The sequence below is a fragment of the Petaurus breviceps genome, unplaced genomic scaffold, assembly GCF_028583685.1.
Source record: "Petaurus breviceps papuanus isolate PSGF00001 unplaced genomic scaffold, PetGlider_PUasm1.0 98, whole genome shotgun sequence".
NCBI lineage: Eukaryota > Metazoa > Chordata > Mammalia > Diprotodontia > Petauridae > Petaurus > Petaurus breviceps.
In genome coordinates, this window is record NW_027187460.1 from 45,015,951 (window position 1) to 45,035,130 (window position 19,180).

At 36.0% G+C, this 19,180-nt stretch overlaps 1 protein-coding gene across 1 annotated transcript in view; it reads left to right on the top strand.

Annotated features, from left to right (window-relative positions):
• Positions 1-19,180, top strand: part of CSMD3 (CUB and Sushi multiple domains 3) — a 795,885-nt gene that overhangs the window by 26,509 nt on the left and 750,196 nt on the right. The window contains exon 3 of the mRNA XM_069081309.1: positions 745-866. Coding sequence (XP_068937410.1) covers positions 745-866 — 122 coding nt within the window. The remainder of the gene's footprint in view (positions 1-744; positions 867-19,180) is intronic.

The following is a 19,180-nucleotide window of genomic DNA, read 5'->3' on the forward strand; positions in this document are numbered from 1 at the left end:
AATGGTACTAGTGTTTGATTTTGTTCTTCAAGGTGCTCTTTATAACTTCTGGATTAAAGAAAAATTTTCTAAATATTTTTGCTTTTGCAAAAATCACCTCTTTAAAAAATAATCCCAATAGATGTTCATCCATTTATTTAATGTCCCTCATTGTACATTTAGTGGCATTTATTGAGCTTGATCTGTGTAGCTCATCATAATAACTCTAGGTTTTGTTTCTGAGAAAGAATATTAACGTATCAAGAAAATTAACTATTGTATATGTAAACAATTGAAAAATTGGCTTTTAAAATGATACCCAAAATATAGTGGCATATGCTCTAAAGGTGCTCAAGAAATTGAATCAATGACAGTTTTTACTAACTAGCTTCTTTAATTAATCTAAGTCTTTTCTTTCATTTTGTAGAGTTCTGTTAATAAACTATTAGACCATTGAACCTTTTAAAAATTAAACTAACATATTTAAAATCAATAGACAGTTTACCATGTTTCACATGTATTATTCATGATCAGGTTTCAATTTATTTAGAAAACATTGAGTTCATGAACTCAGAAAAAAAAACAACTCAACATTTTAATTTTTATGTTATGCATCAGAATATTACAAGGGAAGTTACAATATCATTTAGTGGGGTTATGATTGTGTAATTTTGTATCCAAATTATTTTTGTAAATATATTGTATTAGCATGTTGATACATGGATTGAATATAAATATTATTGAAGATGCAATTTCTTTTTGCAGTGAAAACATGTGGTTCTAATCTTCAAGGACCAAGTGGCACTTTCACATCTCCCAACTTTCCATTCCAATATGACAGCAATGCACAATGTGTGTGGGTTATCACAGCAGTGAATACAAATAAGGTAAGTGAAAAATTCATTTTTTCTAAAAATTAAAGTTATATATTTTCATGCAAAATACAAAACAAGGATTTTCACAATTTCAGTTTCTTGCATACACACACATATATAGGCACAGTGGAGAGAGAGCTGTTTTCAAGTACCAACGATGACATATACTGACTGTGTAATAACAATATAATCATTTGACATTTCTGTTCTCTAGGCAACTCTGTGAGATCATAAATTTCAGAGTAGGGGCCAGTGAAATCATAGGTCCAATATATTTCTCACGCACATATCTATGTGTGTGTATATCCTTTCATTCATGATGATATTTATATATATATGTAGAGAGAGAGAAATGAGGTATTATGAATTCAAATTTCTACCTTCAGAATGACTATAAGTTAAACTTTGTGTGCTAATTTGGAAAATGTGAAATGTAATATAAATAAGGACAAAACATTTTTCTGATTATTTTCTTTAAATTCAATAAGCATTCTTTAGTACATATATATATATACATATATATATACTAGGAATGTTTTATATTTTTGTATTTGTGAAGAAAAGATACTATACTAGGACTGCTTCATGTGTGTATATTTACATACATACATAAATTAACACATACACAAACATATATAGAAGGAAGGAGAGGGGCAGAGAAAGAAATGAAGGAGGGGCAGAGACTGATATAGAGAAAGACAGAGATCTAGAGAAATATAAATCCAGTAAGACAGAGAATATAATTTCTATAAACTATCATCATGAGTTGCAATTAGATGGAATTGTTTTGAAAAGGTGGCATGAATGATAATTTTCTAATTTTATTTTAGAGCAAATTAATTTAACATAAAACTTGTCATATTTCAAACATCTGAATTTAATCAATAGAATTTTGATATTTGCAAGAATTAGTGGGAATAATCAATTACTCAACAAGCTTTTGTCAGCTACTATATATCAACCATTAGTTTAAACCCTGTGTGTACAGACACAAGTATAAAAGTTTCTTCCTCCAGGTCATATTCTGCTGAGAGAAGTAACACATTATACATATAGAATTTTTTTTTTTTAATGAGCAGTTGTGTTTGCAAACCTGAGTGACTGGAAGGACAGAAACAATCACCATTTTTTAGACTCTACATTACGCCTAGTCATAAAGGAAGTGTGTCATGATACATAGCCAATGCAAAATGTGAGAGAATCACTGCATTTTGGTTCCATGTTTAGGTTGCCTTCTATTTGTATTTGAATATACTCTATCATTGTATTTCCTTAAAGACCCCGGGTGTCAGGGCGCAACTTTTCCTTTCTATCCTCCTTGGCTATACTATTTTGCTCTTACCTGCATGCTGAAGAAAAACAAATTTTTAAAAAATCAGAGAGAATTAGTCAATCTTCTGGTCAGCAAGCCCCACAGTTAGCTTTATAGAAAGTAATTTGACCTAGGAATGAAGTCCCTATTCATTTTCAAGAAAAAAAAAATTGACTTTTGCTTTCCCAAAACGAAAACGTCACTGTGGGATTGGAATTGGACATGGGGTTCTGGAGGAGTGCAAGCAGGTGGGGGGAAATCTGGGAAAGGAGGACGAAACTTATCATTTGAGACTATTTTAGGATAGCTCTCCCCAGGAGAAGGAGCCGTGTTAGTGATTATCAGATGACCTGGTTATCTTTGAATATGAACTGGCTGATCCCAATTCATGAGTCAAAGAATCTTCCTGAAGGAATTAGGAGACACAGGTCAAGACTTAATCATTTTAACTAGTTATACAACCTCAGAGAAGTCACTTAACTCCTGCAGTGCTCAGTTTCAGCATTTTTAAAATGGGGATAATCAAATCTATCTTTCCTATGCCATCTGTATTTAAAGAAATAATGTACTTTAAAGTGCTATGAGAAAGAAAGTATAAAATTATGCAAAATTTTAATAACACTATTAAATAAACAGATTCATTTGAATGAATGTATTGTATAACACTGGCTAAATAGATTATCATAATGTGTTATTGAAAGACAATCTGGTGTAAGACGTTGAGCACTAAACTTAGAATCAGAATTTTCTAGGATGAAATCCTTAGAAATTTTCCTGTGTGACCTTGGGCAAATTGCTAAACATTTCTGGGCTTTAGTTTATTCATCACTAAAATGAGTGGTTGAAGTTTATTATCTCTAAGGTATCCTTGAGTTCTAAATCTATGATCCTATAATAAATCTTTTGGTGATATGTCAAGTATCTAGAATTGTCACTAACACATGAAAGATTATATAACTGTTTAGGGGTAAGACCTATTTAATTTTTTTTATCTTTATAGACTTAATACATAGTACAATGGTTGGTACATAATATATACTTAATAAATGCTAAATAAAGTTTGGTAAATTAAAAGAATTGGTTGTTTCTGGTGGCCAGTCATGGTCACTTTTCTGTTTATAGATAATGCTATATAATAATATATTTTAAATAAAATATTTCATAAGAATTAACTACATAAATTTCAGGTGAACATTTTAAACTTTCTTTTTCTAAATCACTGTCTGGTTTTAATTTAAACATATACACAATAAGGTAAGATGTGACATTTTACTCAAGGTTTTGCATAATATTTAACAGATTCATTTTAATATGAATTCTCCACCACAGCATAAGGTTTCTTTTCTCACAAAATGCCTACCTAAAGTCATTCCATTTTTTCAGATTCCTCTCCAGTACTAGTTATATGAATGGAAGGAAAAGATGATATTTGTTTGGCTGATCTAAGATTTAGAAAGTTTTTGCCTCACCTTATCCCAACAAGTGGAGTACCAGCATTATTACTCTCCACTTACATATGAGGAAATTGATTGTTAATCTATGAAAATGACTACTAAATTCATATAATTTGTTGATAATTGTCACAATAGAAATGTTGGGGAATAGATTTAGAAGTGGCAGTGACCTTAGCTAGTATATAGTTAACCATCTTTGGGACTTCAGATGTCTCATATGGAAAATCAGGGCATTGAAGGTTCCCAGTCATGTTTGTCTTACTGCCCCCTTTTCAAAACAAAACAAAACAAAACTCAGTAACACCACCCCCAATCTACTTTCTTTAGCCCTTTAACATTTTTTTAATTATGTCATTTCAAACTACTACTGCCCCACTTCTACCCCACCCTGATGGCTCCAGCACCCCCCCCCAGGGCACAGTGTCACCCACTTTGGGAACCTGTGGTAGAGTCTCCAAGATCTCTTCTCAAGGGAAGACACTCTGACAAAGGGATGAGAGGGAGCGCATACCAGGTAATTCAAAGCATTGCTACCACCTTGACCACTAACTTCCCTCAGATCATGATAGAGACATCCAAGGACCCTGAACTTAAGAGCTTTGAAAATAGCAATGTCCTCCCAGTCCACAGGACCTGCTTCTAGTCCAGCTCCACAGCCATCACTGAGGGAAGAAATCATTATGAAGAAATCAAAAATAGTAGCTGTTGGTGAACTGCTACAAATGGCAGGGTAAATGCAAAAGCTGAGAATGACAGTACCCCCCCCTCCCAAGACCATTGGCCCAACTGCTGGGCCTCACAGACATTGTTAATGGAGGCAGTTCCTGTGGACAAGGGGTCATTTGATTCCAACAAGTGTCAACCAACCAATAGTCTTAGGGCAGGCAAGCCAACCTAACTGAAGTGGCAGGGAACCCTCAGGAAGGGATGGGAGGCAGTATGTGCCAGGGAAGTCAAACTTTCACCACCACCACCTTGATCACTATCTCCCCTCATACTCTGATGAAGACAGTGTAGAACCCTGAACCAAAGAGCTTTGGTAATAGTAATACTTCCAGCCCAGTGCCAAACTGTTGACATCAGAAACTGATATAATAGTATCTGTGGAAATGGCATTAGGGAAGAGGCATTACCATCTGCCTTGCTACTGCACCTTGAAGACCTGAATACTATGAAGCTCACTCTAGTCCTATATTTCATGTATTAGAAGTACCTTCTTCCCCTCCATTCCACCCTTCTCTTCATCTCTTTGGATGGTTCCTCCTAGAATCTCATTTTAAGGCCACTTATTGTCTGCCTTCCTCTTCAGACAGCACTACAGACTCTCTCTTTCTGTACCATGTCCCCAAGCTAAGTACCTTTACCTTGGTACCTACTAAGTGCTTAATAAATTTTGTTGACTGCCTGACTATCCTTCCCATCTGGGGTTTATTTTAAATCTTTCCTGAGTAAGAATGTTTATGATAAGTAGAATGTGAGTCCCTTGAGGGCAGATACCATCTTTTTAATTTGCACTCCCATCATTCAGCACTGTTCTTTGCACATGGTAGGTGCTTAATAACTGTTCAATTCATTGTGTGTGAAACTCTCATTTTAGAGATAATTAGAATGAGGTTTAGAAAAGTTAATTGACTTGTTCAAGGTTGCACAGGTAGCAAATAGATGAGAAATGTGGATCCAGTTCTGATAGTTCCAAGTTCAAAACTTTTGATTATACCCCATTTCTTCTCCACAATAAAGTAGTAGTTTTCTGTTGTGTAATTTCAGCAATGTCTAATAATCAAGGCGTATAAACTTTAATCAGACAAAATACTATGTTCTACAAGCCCATCTTTAATTGTCCATGTTCTTATACAGTTATTATTTTGTTTGTTTGTTTGTTTTGCTTTTAGTTTGGGGTTTTTTGAAAGGGGCAAGGCAAGGCAATTGGGGTTAAGTGATTTGCCCAAGGTCACACAGCTAGTAAGTGTGTTGTGTCTGAGGCTGGATTTGAACTCAGTTTCTCCTTACTCCAGGGCTGGTGCTCTATTCACTACACCTCCTAGCCACCCCTTATGCAGCTATTATTGGGCAAGTTTTACTTAAATGAAAAGACTTTTATTAAGCATTTACTGTGTTCAAAATACTGAGGATAAAAATAGGAAAGAAATCAGTCCCTAATCTATCAGGTAAGGTGGCATTGTGGATAGAGTGCTGGTCTTGGAGTCAGGAAGACTTGAAATAAAATTTGAACTCAGACCCTAGCTATGTGACTGGTCAAATAATTTTCATTCTATCTCAGTTTTCTCCATCTGTAAAATTTTGTTGTTGTTTAGACATTTCAGTCACATTTAACTCTTCATGACTCCTTTTGGAGTTTTGTTGGCAAAGATACTGAAGTGGTTTTCCATTTCTTTCTCCAGCTCATTTGACAGATGAGGAACTAAGGCAAACAGGATTAAGTAACTTGCCCAGGGTCACACAGCTAGTGTTTGAGGTCAGATATGAACTCAAAAAGATAAGTCTGAGGTCATATATGAACTCAAAAAGATAAGTCTTTCTGACTCTGGGCCCAGAATTCTATCAACTGTGCCACCCAGCTGCCCCTCATCTGTAAAATAATGATATCAATAGCACCTATCTAACAGGGCTATTGTCAGAATCAAATGAGATAATATATGTAAAAGATTTAGAATAGTGCCTGGCATACAGTAGGAACTTAATAAGGATTTACCTTCCCCCCACACTCCCTCCTTTGCTCCTTCTTTTCTGTCTCACTCCCTCTTTTTCTTCCTTTCTCTTACCTTTCCTTCTTCCTCCCACCCTGTCTTCCTTCCTCCCACCCTTCCTTCATTCCTCTATCATTCCTTCCTTCCTCCCTTCTTTCCTTCCTCCCTTCTTTACTTCCTTCCTTCTTTCCTTCTTTCCTTCCTTGCTTCCTTCCTTTTTTGCTTCCTTCCTTTCTTGCTTCCTTCCTTTCTTCCTCCCTTCCTTTCTTTCTTTCTTCCTTCCTTCCATGCTCTAATTGGGAAAGATAACACATAATGTGAAAGACTTTAATTTCAGGGTAAACAAAAAAAGTCCAGAAATAATTGAAAAACATTTTAGTGTCTACTTCATTAGGGAGTGGAGAGTCGGCCAAACTGCCATGATGGAGTTGGAATTCCCTCAGACTGGGGTGGCCAAGTAGTATAAAAGGAAGATGGCATTGGCAGGAAGATTGGTGAGGAGTGATCAGTGGTTGCCTGGTGCAAGGAAGGGAGAGGATAGTCTCACTTATTGAGAGCTCTAGCTTGGACCCTCCTGTGGCTGTAGAGGAATCTGAATCATCCTGTGGTAGGCTAGGGGGAAGGGAATTCCGATTTAACCCCAATTTCAGCTTGGTCCGCTTGGGTAGCAGAGCATTACCTTCTAAATTACTATTTAAAAAATCCTCAAGAAAAGCAAACAATATTTTCTCCATCCTGTTTTATTCATTAGACCCCAGAGTTTAAATTATATTATTTTGTTCATGCTGTGTAGATGTTAGACATAAGTTAATACTTTTTACTGACATGGATACAGGAAGGCATCATGAATCTCTATGTTTTTTCACATCTGAATTTATTGTAGGATCCTTTGTAAATCCTCTGATATATTGTCGTCTTCTAAAACCTCAGGGTGATTAACTATGGTCATTGTTTCTGATCAGTTTTTTGTTAGACACACTAGAAGTAATGGTTCAGTTTTACAATCTGAGAACAGTATAAATTGTTTATAGTAATTACTCTCCCATCCATTTTCTGAGGAGAGTGAGACTCAATTGCATCTTCTCCACAGTGAATACACACTGATGTTACTAAAATTGCATTCTACATCTGTGTTGTCCTTTTCATAACATAAAGTAAATTAACGAGTTGTAGTAGAATGTAGGGAATAGGGTAGTGAGCTTGGAGCCTGGAACACCTGGGTTCAAGTACCACTGCTCACAAATACTAGTTCTAGGGCCATAAAAGCAGCTTTCTTAATCGTCTCAGCATTCCAGCTAACTTTCTGGGTACAAACTACATCTGAGTTGTCTATCTTAAACAGTGGAGGGAATTTCTATACCAAGAGTTCCCTATGCCAGTGAAGTCCCTGGGCCAGAATAACAAAACCAAGTGAATGTGATAGAAGTGAACTGGTGCCATAAACAAAAATATCAATTGCCTTTATTTTGCTGCCCACTATTAAGTGTTCTCTAAGTTAATATTTAAAACATTAAATATTATTCAAAAATACTTTTTTTAGGGAATTTGCTATCCTAATACTAGCTGTTGAATAATTCAGTCTCTACTAGGTCAGTTAATCAGTTAATAAAGATTTATTGTCTAGGATGTGCCAGGCAGTAAATCAATCCAATCTGATAGATTAGTGAAAAAGCAGATTGTCCCACCATTTATATTGATTTCTAAACAAAAACCCATTGGCTGGTCATGATAAAAACTCATGCTAATGTCTAATATGTTGTGGAATTATGCTCATTTATTATTTGGTGCTAATTGTCATGTGTTAGATTGAAACCAGTGATACGTAATCACCTTTTTTTTTTTTATTTGGTCCACAAATAGAACCAGGCAGAGCTTAGTACACCACCCTGGTTCATATTTATGAATCTTGATGTGGAGGTCTTTCTATAGAGGGTTACAGTTTGGGGTATTATCACCATTAATCAGTAAATAATCTAAACACTAAAGACAAATTTGATTTGGTCATCTTAATTACTAAAATTCTTCTATATTATTATTTCAGTCATTGGGACACTCAGATTGTTATACCTCCAATAGAATATATTACCAATCGATTTGTCTGATCAGTTGTTCAGAGGTTCCTCTGCAAATGGGTGATAAATTCAATTTTAATTCTCACTGTTTTGTTTAGTGAAGGGTTGATAAAAAGTAAAATCCATTAGAAAGGAAACAGTAATATGTGTGTGTTTCTAATTCCCATCCTTTCTCTCCCCTCCTCCACCCACTCTTTGTAAAGGAAATTATCACTTAAACCAGTTGGATTTAGGGAAAGGCTTGGGCTTATAAATACTTAAGCACTATTAAATAGCAGACTTTGATAACTTTAAGATTAGTACCTTCTCCACCCCAATTACAAAAGAACAATTAACCAGTTACAAAGCAATCTGCAGCAGAGTGGACTCAAGTTGCAAATATTTCTTTCTCTTTTCACTTTTACCTCACATTCCAGAAAACTTTCATCTAAATTGAACCATTGGCTTGTTTTAAATAATTGCTTCAAGGCTCTGTATGTTTTTGGGCTAAATTCAAAGAACTGCCTATAGAAAGTGATGCTTTACAGCATAGGCTTCCACAGATTGGCCTCTGGGTTTGTCTTTAAGGAAAGGTCAGTGGTAATGCTTGCCCTGGGGTGTGACTAACTGCCCAGCCTCCTCTCAGTGTCCATATATATTGACAAATGATTGAAAGGGGTAGCATTTACATTTTAGCTTTCATTTCCTTTCAAATTCTAAATTTGAGGATTAAGCATTTTTAGACCAAAGGAAGAAGGGCAAGGTAGCTGCTGCTGCCTTGGAACAGTGTGTGAGTTCCCCAATGTTTCTCTACTGGGTTGGAAATAAATAAGAAGGCAGCTCTGCAGCCCCCAGCCTAGCGAGGCAGAAGAGAGAGATAAGGAGGTAATAACGTTTCGGTCAGCTGAAGCAAGTGTAAGAGTAAGTGTTGGCCTGCTCTCTTGACCACAATCTATTCAGTGGGGAGCACCACCCACTCCTTTAATTCCTTGCCAACCCTGGCAAGGACAAGGAAGTCATCGGGGAGTCATGTAATACTGCTGTTACACCTTATGTGACTGTTAAGGTCCTTTTGTTCTTTTTCCACCACATGAATGGAAAGATGTAGAGACTCAGAAAGGTTATTAAGGGGTTTTGGGGAAAGCAAACTAAAACCTTTCCTGCACTTACCAGAAAGAGGTCACAAATCAAACTCTGTTATAACTAAAAGAAAACAACTTGAGCTGCATCGTGACATTTTTCAGAAGAATTATTTTCTAAGTGAAAGAAGTGAGAACAGAAAATCCAGAGGTAATGGCAAGATGTTTCTTTCTTTAAATCTTTCATTCTAACAGAAGAGTGGTAACCTGGTGAAAGATATTCAGGTCAGAGGGCCTGATTTTGAAACAAGGCTATGCTACTTACTCCATGTATGACCTTGGGCAATTTATATGACATGCCTCTGCCTCAGTTTCTCATCAAGGCTCCAATCTTCCATAAGTCACTTAACACTCCTGAATTTCAGTTTCCTTAGCAAATGAGGTGGTTGGACCAGATGGCCTCTGAAGTCCCTTCCAACACTAAATCTCTGATCCTGTTATCCTTGTGACAGCTTCTTCTAATTTTCCTTAAGAGCTACTCCTGTAAATATAAACCCAGAAATTGATGGATAATGAATAAAAAAAAATAAGAACTCAAGAATTGCTTAGTAGGAGATTAGTGAGGAAGGAATTGTTCAGGGAAATGCATTGGGCATTTCTTCATTCGCTGACACTGCAAATTAAATGCATTTTTTTTTTCAATATTGATAGTTGTAAGAACAACACAGGTGTCTCTAGTATTAAAGAGTTTCATAACTAAGCAGCTATTCCATAGGGGTGTTGGTGTTGAAAGACTAAATAAATTGAAAAGGAGAATAGCAAGAATCCAGAGAGAAATAAAGACAGGCATTTGAGATCACCTGTAGTTTAGATTGTGTATCTCAGTAGGCTAGCAGAGCTCTTAAAAATATGTAGTGCTTCCAAAATCCACTATAGCCATTTATTTATTTAAGGAATGATAGAAGCCCATTTATTTAAAGGACAATTTTCTTCCATTTCTTTTTTTAAGCAATTGGGGTTAAGTAACTTGCCCAAGGTTACATGGCTAGTTTAGGGGGTAGGGGGGCTGTGGGAGTGTGGGGGTGTAGGGGTGTGTGGGGGTGTGGGTGTTAAGTATCTGAGGCCCGAACCAGGATCGGTACTCACTGTGCCACCTAGCCACCTCTAAAGGTCAATTTTCAAAAGAATAATATTCTAAATAGCAAATTATCCTTCATTTCAACTGCACATTGCCTAAATATTCTCCCATTAACTAAGACTGATTAAACATGGAATCACATACCATAATGATGTAGTTTAGAGAATAGGTAAGATTAAATACAAAGTTCATGTTTACAAAGTGGAGTCTGGGGTTGGGTGGAACTTTTAGTGTCTATGTTGCAAAAATGTCCTAGAGTTTCTTTTATCATGCATGGAACTATTCTCTTCAGAGCAACCACAACCAACAGGAGATAGGTAGGTCTAAGTGATGAGGAAGATTGGGAGTAAAAATATTCACTTTTGTGATGGATTTTTAGGCTGGTAGTTTCATTGCATTCTAAAATCAACATACATTAAGTAGACTATCTCATTTGAATTGATAATAAAGCTTTACAAATCAGGTTTATAGTGTACTTTTATAATTAAATATTTACATTGTAAATATATATATTTATATTACCTTTCCTCATCTGTAAAATGGGGGTAAAAAAATCACATACCTCATAGAGTGCACTATACATACATAAAGCACTATATACATTCTAGCTGTTGTTGTGATCGTTATTTTATAAAGCACCCCCATTCGGATCTTAATCTAATACCTCATTATAGTTTGAGTGTGACACTTTGTTACTGAAGGCTAACTTCATATAGTACTTTGTTTTCACCATTCTTATTTATTAATCATACTTTATACTATAGTTTTTCATGTTTCATATTCTTCTATTAGACTGGAAGCTCCATGGGGGCAGGGACCACTTATTTATCTACTACTTGTGTGCCTTCCCAGTGTCTTGCATATTACTTGTTTAATAAATGAATGAATGTTGTAAGCATAATTCAGAATATATGTGAATGTGCACCTAAATACTTAAATGGTTCTGTTTTTTTCCACCAACTTGGAAATCCTCTCCAATGATACCAATCATGATATACACATACCTGCCCATTCATTGTAGAAATTTAATCTTGGATGAGTTCATTTCTAATTGTGTGCATTGTTTTAGTATTTTCTACATTAGGATTAACTTTTCCTTCATTATAATTTAGAGTTTTCTTTAGCGTCTCATATAGTGACTTGAAAAGAAAAGGTTATAACAATGTTATTACTAAATATCTATAATAATTCATTTTATATTATGTACTTTTATTAAATACAAGAATGAGGTAGTCCTCTAACCAAGCCAACTGATTATCGTTTCATTCTCAGATTCTGAAAAAAAAAAAAAAAAGAGAGAGAGAGAGGAGGGAGGATCAGGATCTCTGATTTTATCTGTTTAGGTGATTCCTAGTATGAAGTTCCTAGTACTGAAATCCCTATCCTGACATAGATTAACAACTTTTGTAGAACACAGCATTAAAGAGTTTCCTGGGACACTGCAAAGTTAACTGACTTGCCATTAATTATACAGAAAGTACATGTATCAAAGGTGGAACTTAAGCCCAGGTCTTCCTAACTCCAAAGTGAGCCTTCTACTCACTCTACCATGCTGCATTTTTATATAGTGCTATGAGAGGAGATTTTTTATTCTTTCAAAAGCTATGGACTTAATATTTTCTCTGCTAAGAAAGAAATTACTCTTTATTGAGCCTGGTTAGGTATGAAAAAGGAATGCTTCTCTTCTCCCTACTCCATTCTTATGATGAATGAGAGGAGCTCTCATCCTAAACTTCCATTGATCATATGTGGCATCAACTCCTAATATATTTTTTGAATCAGCAAGTGTTTATTAAGTGCCTACTTTATTGGGGAAGAGAGCATGTGGGTGTCATGGGAATGTCGTTCTTAAGCATTACTTTAAAAGGGCACAAGAGATTCTAAGATGCAAAAGTGAAGCAGAGTACATTTCAGGTGCCACCTCCTCCAGTCAGTTCAGTCATAGAAAGTCAAGTACATATAACAGACTTAAAGTGTTAGTCTAACTGCTACCAAGCCACACCTTGGTAAAATGTCTTGGCAGAAAGGCCAAACAATTTTGAGGGTAATCAACAGTCCTTAAACTTATTGCTGACTGGGGGATGTCTACTCCAAGCATGTGAAGATTTTTCCTGGTAGAAACGATAAATGAGAACAACTTGTTCCTACAGCCACAAATATGCCAAGGTCATCCACAAGACATTACCCCATGATGTCACTGGCCCTCTTCAAAATGAAGGATGAACAACATTGCTATGATAATGAAGTGCAAAGTATCTATATCCCTTCATTCCCTTAAAAAGTGTAAAAAAGTTTTCCTGATTGAATTGGAGGGGTAGCTTGGCATTGCCTAGTAAAAGATTAGCCATATACATGGTTTCACCTTTAAAAAACCAAACCTGCCAGACATAGAGATTAGAGAACAATCAGAGCTCACATAAGAAAGGAACAGCTTTTTGGAATGTGACTGATGCATTGCTATCAAGAGGCACTATAGGCAGTATTGCCTTTCCCCTCCACCTCCGTTTGTCATGATGTCTTATTGTGGAACTATTCTCTCAGGAAGACACATTGTATACAGAAAACAAAACAAAAAACCTATATACAGGTAATCAGTACTAGAAAGTTTCAAGGAGTCTGACTTTAGGAACAGAGAAGAGATAAACTAGTGGATTCAAAGGAGATTTAGACCTGGCAGTTGAGACCTGAGATGACAAAAGGAACAAGCCAAGGAGAGCAGATGAGAGCCATGACCACAGAAGCACTGATCCTAGGGGATATTAGCATAGGGAATCCATGAAAAGAAATGGTACTATAGTATTACTGGAAGTGGAAGTTGCCTTGGTCACATCTAGTTTTCTTCTAATACCCACTCTTTTCTGCTGATGCTATGTTTACTTTCTGGAGACTGTGCCCTAAGTTTATTAGGAGGGTGTTTTATAAATAGAGATTTTTCTTACTATGACATCTTATTAAAAACTTTGAGCTAATTTTGTCTACTGGCTCACTCTTACTGAAGTGTTAGCTAAACTATTCAAATGAAAAAATGGGGGGGTTTGAGTGAACATCAGGTTCAACATATGTCAGTAATAAGACATAAAATACCCTAAGCTCAGATCTTAGGTTTAGCTGAAGGAAGAATTAGGCTAGAATGAGGAAGGTGAAAGTCTTCTCTCCCCTAGTTAGACCATAGCTAGAGCATTATGTGCTAAATTTTGGAAGGATGTGAATGAGTATACAGAGAGCAATCATGCTAATGAACAGTATAAACCTCAGTTAAAGGAAATGAGAGGTCATAGACTGGATAGAAGAAGATGTAGGGGGAATATAATAGCTTTCTACAAGAATGTGATTTATTTTATTTAGATTTATATTTAAATTTATATTGATAGCCCCCAAAGGACAAAATTAGGAGCAATAGGTGAAAGACTTAGATTAGAATTTTGGAGGAGAAAGGGAGTTAATAAAAAATACATTTCCTAATACCTAAACTGGTCCAAAAATAGTCTTTAGGTTCAATCAGAAAGGTACTTTCTAGAAATATTAAGATTCTTGCTTAAATCTTTGACCAAATGACTTCTGGTCACTTTTAACTCTGAGATTCTTTGATTTTCAGAGATCATTGGGGTGGATGTACATGCATGGTAAATGGGCTTTTCTAGGTCAAAGTTTTCTTGGGAATGTTATTCTTCTTGAGAAATTTTCAGATCATCTACTAAGTCATACCAGAATTGCAGGCACATCAATTAATGGAATACTTACACTGATGAAATGACAGATATTTGAGCTATTGATGTGAATTGTCAGTTGATGAAGCAGGAGACTAGAAGCAGGATATTCAGTTAAAATTCTCCATATCAGGGCAGGTAGGTGGCGAAGTGAGTAAAGCACCAGCCCGGAGTCAGGAGGACCCGAGTTCATTTCCGGCCTCAGACACTTAACACCCACACACCAAAAAAAAAAAAACAAAAAACCTAGCTGTGTAATCTTGGGCAAGTTACTTAACCCTAAGTGCCCTCCAAAAGGCAAAAACAAATAAATACATACATAGACAGACAGACGGACGAACGGATAGATAGATAGATAGATAGATAGATAGATAGATAGATAGATAGATAGATAGATAGATAGATAGATAAAATAAGTAAATAAATAAATGAAATCTCTATATCATGATAATTCAGTGGAGGAAGGTAGTATGGTCGGTGGAAGAAGTAGGTCTTGGAGATAAGGAGACATGGGTCTGACACATTCTGATTCTGTGACTGAGAGCAAGTTATCCATTACTCCCAGGGAATTCTCTGAGATGGTAAATTACAGAGCAGATATAGATCTGCTTTGACAAAGGAAATTTCTTTGGGATTTTCCTGTATTGATGAAATCATAGGACAAAAAATAATGTAGGAGAGAATGAATGAGTCTTTGAACTAATGCAATATTTCTGTTAGGGGAAAGAAAGGGATAGGTGTGAGGAATAATGTAGGAGAAGAACTGGTACCATTTGGCAGCTAGTTAGATTGGGAGATTAGCTAAAGGGATCTGGAATCATAGCATCATAGATTTAGAATCCGAAGGGATCTTACAGGTTATCTAATCCAGCCCTTCATTTAACGGATGAGGAAATTGAGTCTCAAGTTGTTCCCACATAATCACAAAGCTAGAAAATGTCAAAGCTGAGATTTGAACCTAGGATTTCCTGACTCTAAGTCCAGCACTTTGTCCATTATATCATTCTGCCTCTCCCAAAAGTGAAAAGTCAACAATGACTCTGAGGTACTGAGCCTGCCTAACTGGTAAAATGACAATGTCATCAATAAAAATATGACAACCATGACCACATGAAACAGCTGTTTCCAAAATGCATGTTTGCTTTATTTAATAACACTAGGTGTCATGCTTATAACCTGTTGTCCACATCTTTGTTTTATGGCTTTATTTGAAGTAACACATTTACAGAATTTAAGAGAGCTGGAAGAGAAGTCAAGAGCCATCTAGTCCAATTCATAAACTAATAACATGTCTGACAAGTAGTTGTTCATATTCTACTTGAAGAACTCCATGGAAGAGGAACTCATCACCTATTAAAGCAACCCATTCCAATTTTGGATTGTTCTAATTATTAAGATTTTTTTTCCTCCAGCATTGAGCCTAATGGGGCTTCTTGGCAACTTTTCTGTTCAAACGGAACAAGTCTAGTTCTTCAGTCCTTCACTGACAGTCCTTCAGATACTTAAAGGATACTCTGGTGTCCATTGTTTCTTCTTGTCTCCAGGACAAACAATAAACCATGGCTTCAAGTGTCTGTACACAGATGCCTAAAATTTATTCAGTGAAAATGAGCAACTAAAATCCTAATGCAAGGAGGCAAATGAGACATGGAGGTATCACTAAGATTTGGTAATATCAAGCCCATTTTTTTAACTGTGGTTCTAGATGGATATAATTTATCCAAAAGAAACAGGATATGTAAAAATTATAGTGGAGAGTAATGTTATACATTACCAGGAACCAGAGAGAGAAAGCTTGTCAGAGTGTTTTTGGGTGAAAGTCAGTGGAGAGATGAGCAGACTGATTTTGTCATTGGATTATTGATCACTTGGAAAGAAAGATGAAGTTAATGAGGAGTTTAGGAAACAAATCATAAGCCTGACAGGGAATCAGTAAAAATGGAGAAAACAATGATTACTTTCTAAGGGATAGGAAAGAGTTAGAATTGTAATATATCTGGATGAAAGTTCAAGGCAGGAAAGATCATACAGAAAAGGGAAAACACATATTTTTGAGATGGGTTTCCTTTCCTTAGTTCACAAATCAATTCTGTTGTTGAAATAAGAAAATAATAAAAACATTTCCCTCAATCGAGTATACAAAAATCTAATAGCAATTTTTGAAGCTTTATTTTTGTTAATGCTAATAAACTCAAATATTCCAGGAGGTTGCTTGCTTTTTTGGTTTTGTTTTGAGTAGTTTTATTGCCATAGTTGATATGTCTAGCTTTACTCTGTTGTGAATTTCATTGTTCTGACACCAACAGAGCTATGGTTTATAGAAAATCATAACTCTAAAATAAATCAAGTGTAGCAAAACAATAACAACAACATGAATAAAGCAAGCAGAAATGGGTTTATATTTATATGATGGCTATATGTCTATAAAAGAGATTTTGAGATGTAGCTTCCCAGGGCCCTCTCTAAATTATTTCACAAATCACAGAAACTGTTGAGGTACTCATACATATATACCCCTGGCTCACAAGCCCTTCTCAACATCTATTTTACTGAGTCAAAAAATGATGATTTCAAATTCAAAGGAAAAACATTTAATGAAAGAGTATCAGGCAATAACATGTAGTTGAATTAGATATTAAAAAAAAAAAGCCCTAGCACATATTTCCAAATAGTTCTCTCTGTTCTTCCACATGTATCTCCCAGGGGAAGAACTAGTTTCACTTCCAATTTATCTGACCCTTCAGTCTCCTCAACACAATAGAAAATGGGATATATCATCATTTATGCACAGCAAGCTTCGTGGAAGATTTCCCAGGGATCCTACTCACTCACTTGTTCATCTGTTCCGCAGATCAGCACCTGACTTTCTTCCTGGCATTTAGTTGCTTCCTTTCCTACCTCAAGTCTCTGGCATGCTGCCCTTTGTTCACTCACTCATGGACTCACTCTTAAAATTATTCCCTTTACTTTGATTTCTTGTGTCTGTGCCTTTACACTGGCTCTCCCTAAGGTTGGAATGTTCTCTTTTTTCATTCAAGACCCCTTAGAAACCCTGGTTTAATTCAGTTCACAGTCTGTCTTCCACAGGAGACTGTTTTCAGGTCCCTCCCCATTCATTACCATAGCTTTCCCCTCAAAGGTTAACTTTTATCTATATTATATGGATCTTGAATATCCATATATGTGCACATATTGTCTCTTATTAATATGTAAGCTCCTTGAACATAGGAAATATTTAAATACTTGAGAATAAAAATTCTTTGAGAATAGGAACTTTGAATACTGATAGTTCAGCACGTTGCTTGTCTTCTAGTAGGTACTCAATAAATGCTTATTGATTATTTATAGACCATTGAATTGGACTTCTAATACTTTGCTCCCAACCTGATCTATTTTGTCACTATCAGCATTTCTGTCTCTTCTGGGTAAAATGTATACTTTTCTTTTAAAAACTAGTTGTACAGAAAGCTGCTCCGTAGCATGTAGACTTCTGGTAGATGTAATTCCCCAAAGTAAAACAAGGCATTTCTCCTCTGGGGAGATTAGGGGCAGAGAGACATGTCTGGTGTAATTATCTAAGTTAAGCTGGCTTTAAATTAGATGGATTTAATACTGACAGCTTACCAGGAAAGGATTGATGCTACAATTATTTTTCCTCATATTCTCCTGCCTTCCATTCTCAGACCTGAAAAAAAAATTACTGTCAAACGTTGAGTTTGTCTGTCCTGACCCTCCATAGACTACTCAGAGTTAAATGAGTATGACAAGGAATAAGTAGAAGGCATTGGTATTGATTACTCATAAGCAATTATTGTGCCTTTGTTGTTGTTTTTTTAATGCTTTCTGTAAAATGAGGGAGTTAAACTAGATGGGCTACTTGTTCAGGGCAAGATGATCAATCAGAAGTGTGCCTACTTATCAGGATGGTTTGAGGTAATTTTAATGGATAACAGAGTGAACATAAAACTATTTACCTCTATTTGCTTTTATTTCCTCTCCCTCCCCCCTCAAAAATAGGTTTTTGGGGTTTTTTTTATAATGGGGATGGTATAAAAACAATAGTTAGCAAGGAATTAATACCTAAGATAAGTAAGGAGAAAGTAAGAGACTTTTGCACGGGTCACCACCCCCATCTGGAGAATTTTGTTTAGGTCCAGGCCTTCTGAATAGACATATTCAAACAGGATGGGTCATATCTAGTCTATGGTGAAAAAATATGGAAAACATGCCATTTGAGAAAAGTATGTCCTAATTTGGGGCACAGACAAGATACAGATATGTTTTGCTTGATTGTGCAACTCTAATACAGGGGTGTTATTTTTCTTTCAGTATGGAGCTTGGGAGGAAAGTGATGGTGGTTATGAAAGCAAAAAAAAAATCAGATGGTCATTTAAGCATCTAAAAATTGATAGAAGAGATTCAAATGAAGATCTAAATAGGAAGAACAGTTCAACTTTCAAGATCATATGTTGAATTTATTATATTTATGTCAAGGGATTATTTATTGAAACTAGTCTGCACAGAGTGCCATTCATACAATTCCCCACATGGAAGAGATAAGAGAACCTTCTTTGGTTGATGCTATATAATGAAAATACCCTAGAGATACTATGGAGCACATGCAGACATTCTGTAACTGTATCTGCTCTGCCAAACTTGTGGAAAGGAGCCTCTTTTGTTACTGGACACAGAACCAGAAATGGGGACATCATCTAGCCTAGTCCTTCCACTTTGGGTGTGACTGCTTTTGGTTTTCCTCTTTTCTCTCTGAGACTCTGATGGTCAGAAAGAAATCAGTGGAAGAGAAGAAGTTTTCCAGTTTTTCTAGGGCCTCCTAAATTAGGGTATTCAGTAATCTAAGTCCTGAACGGGAAATC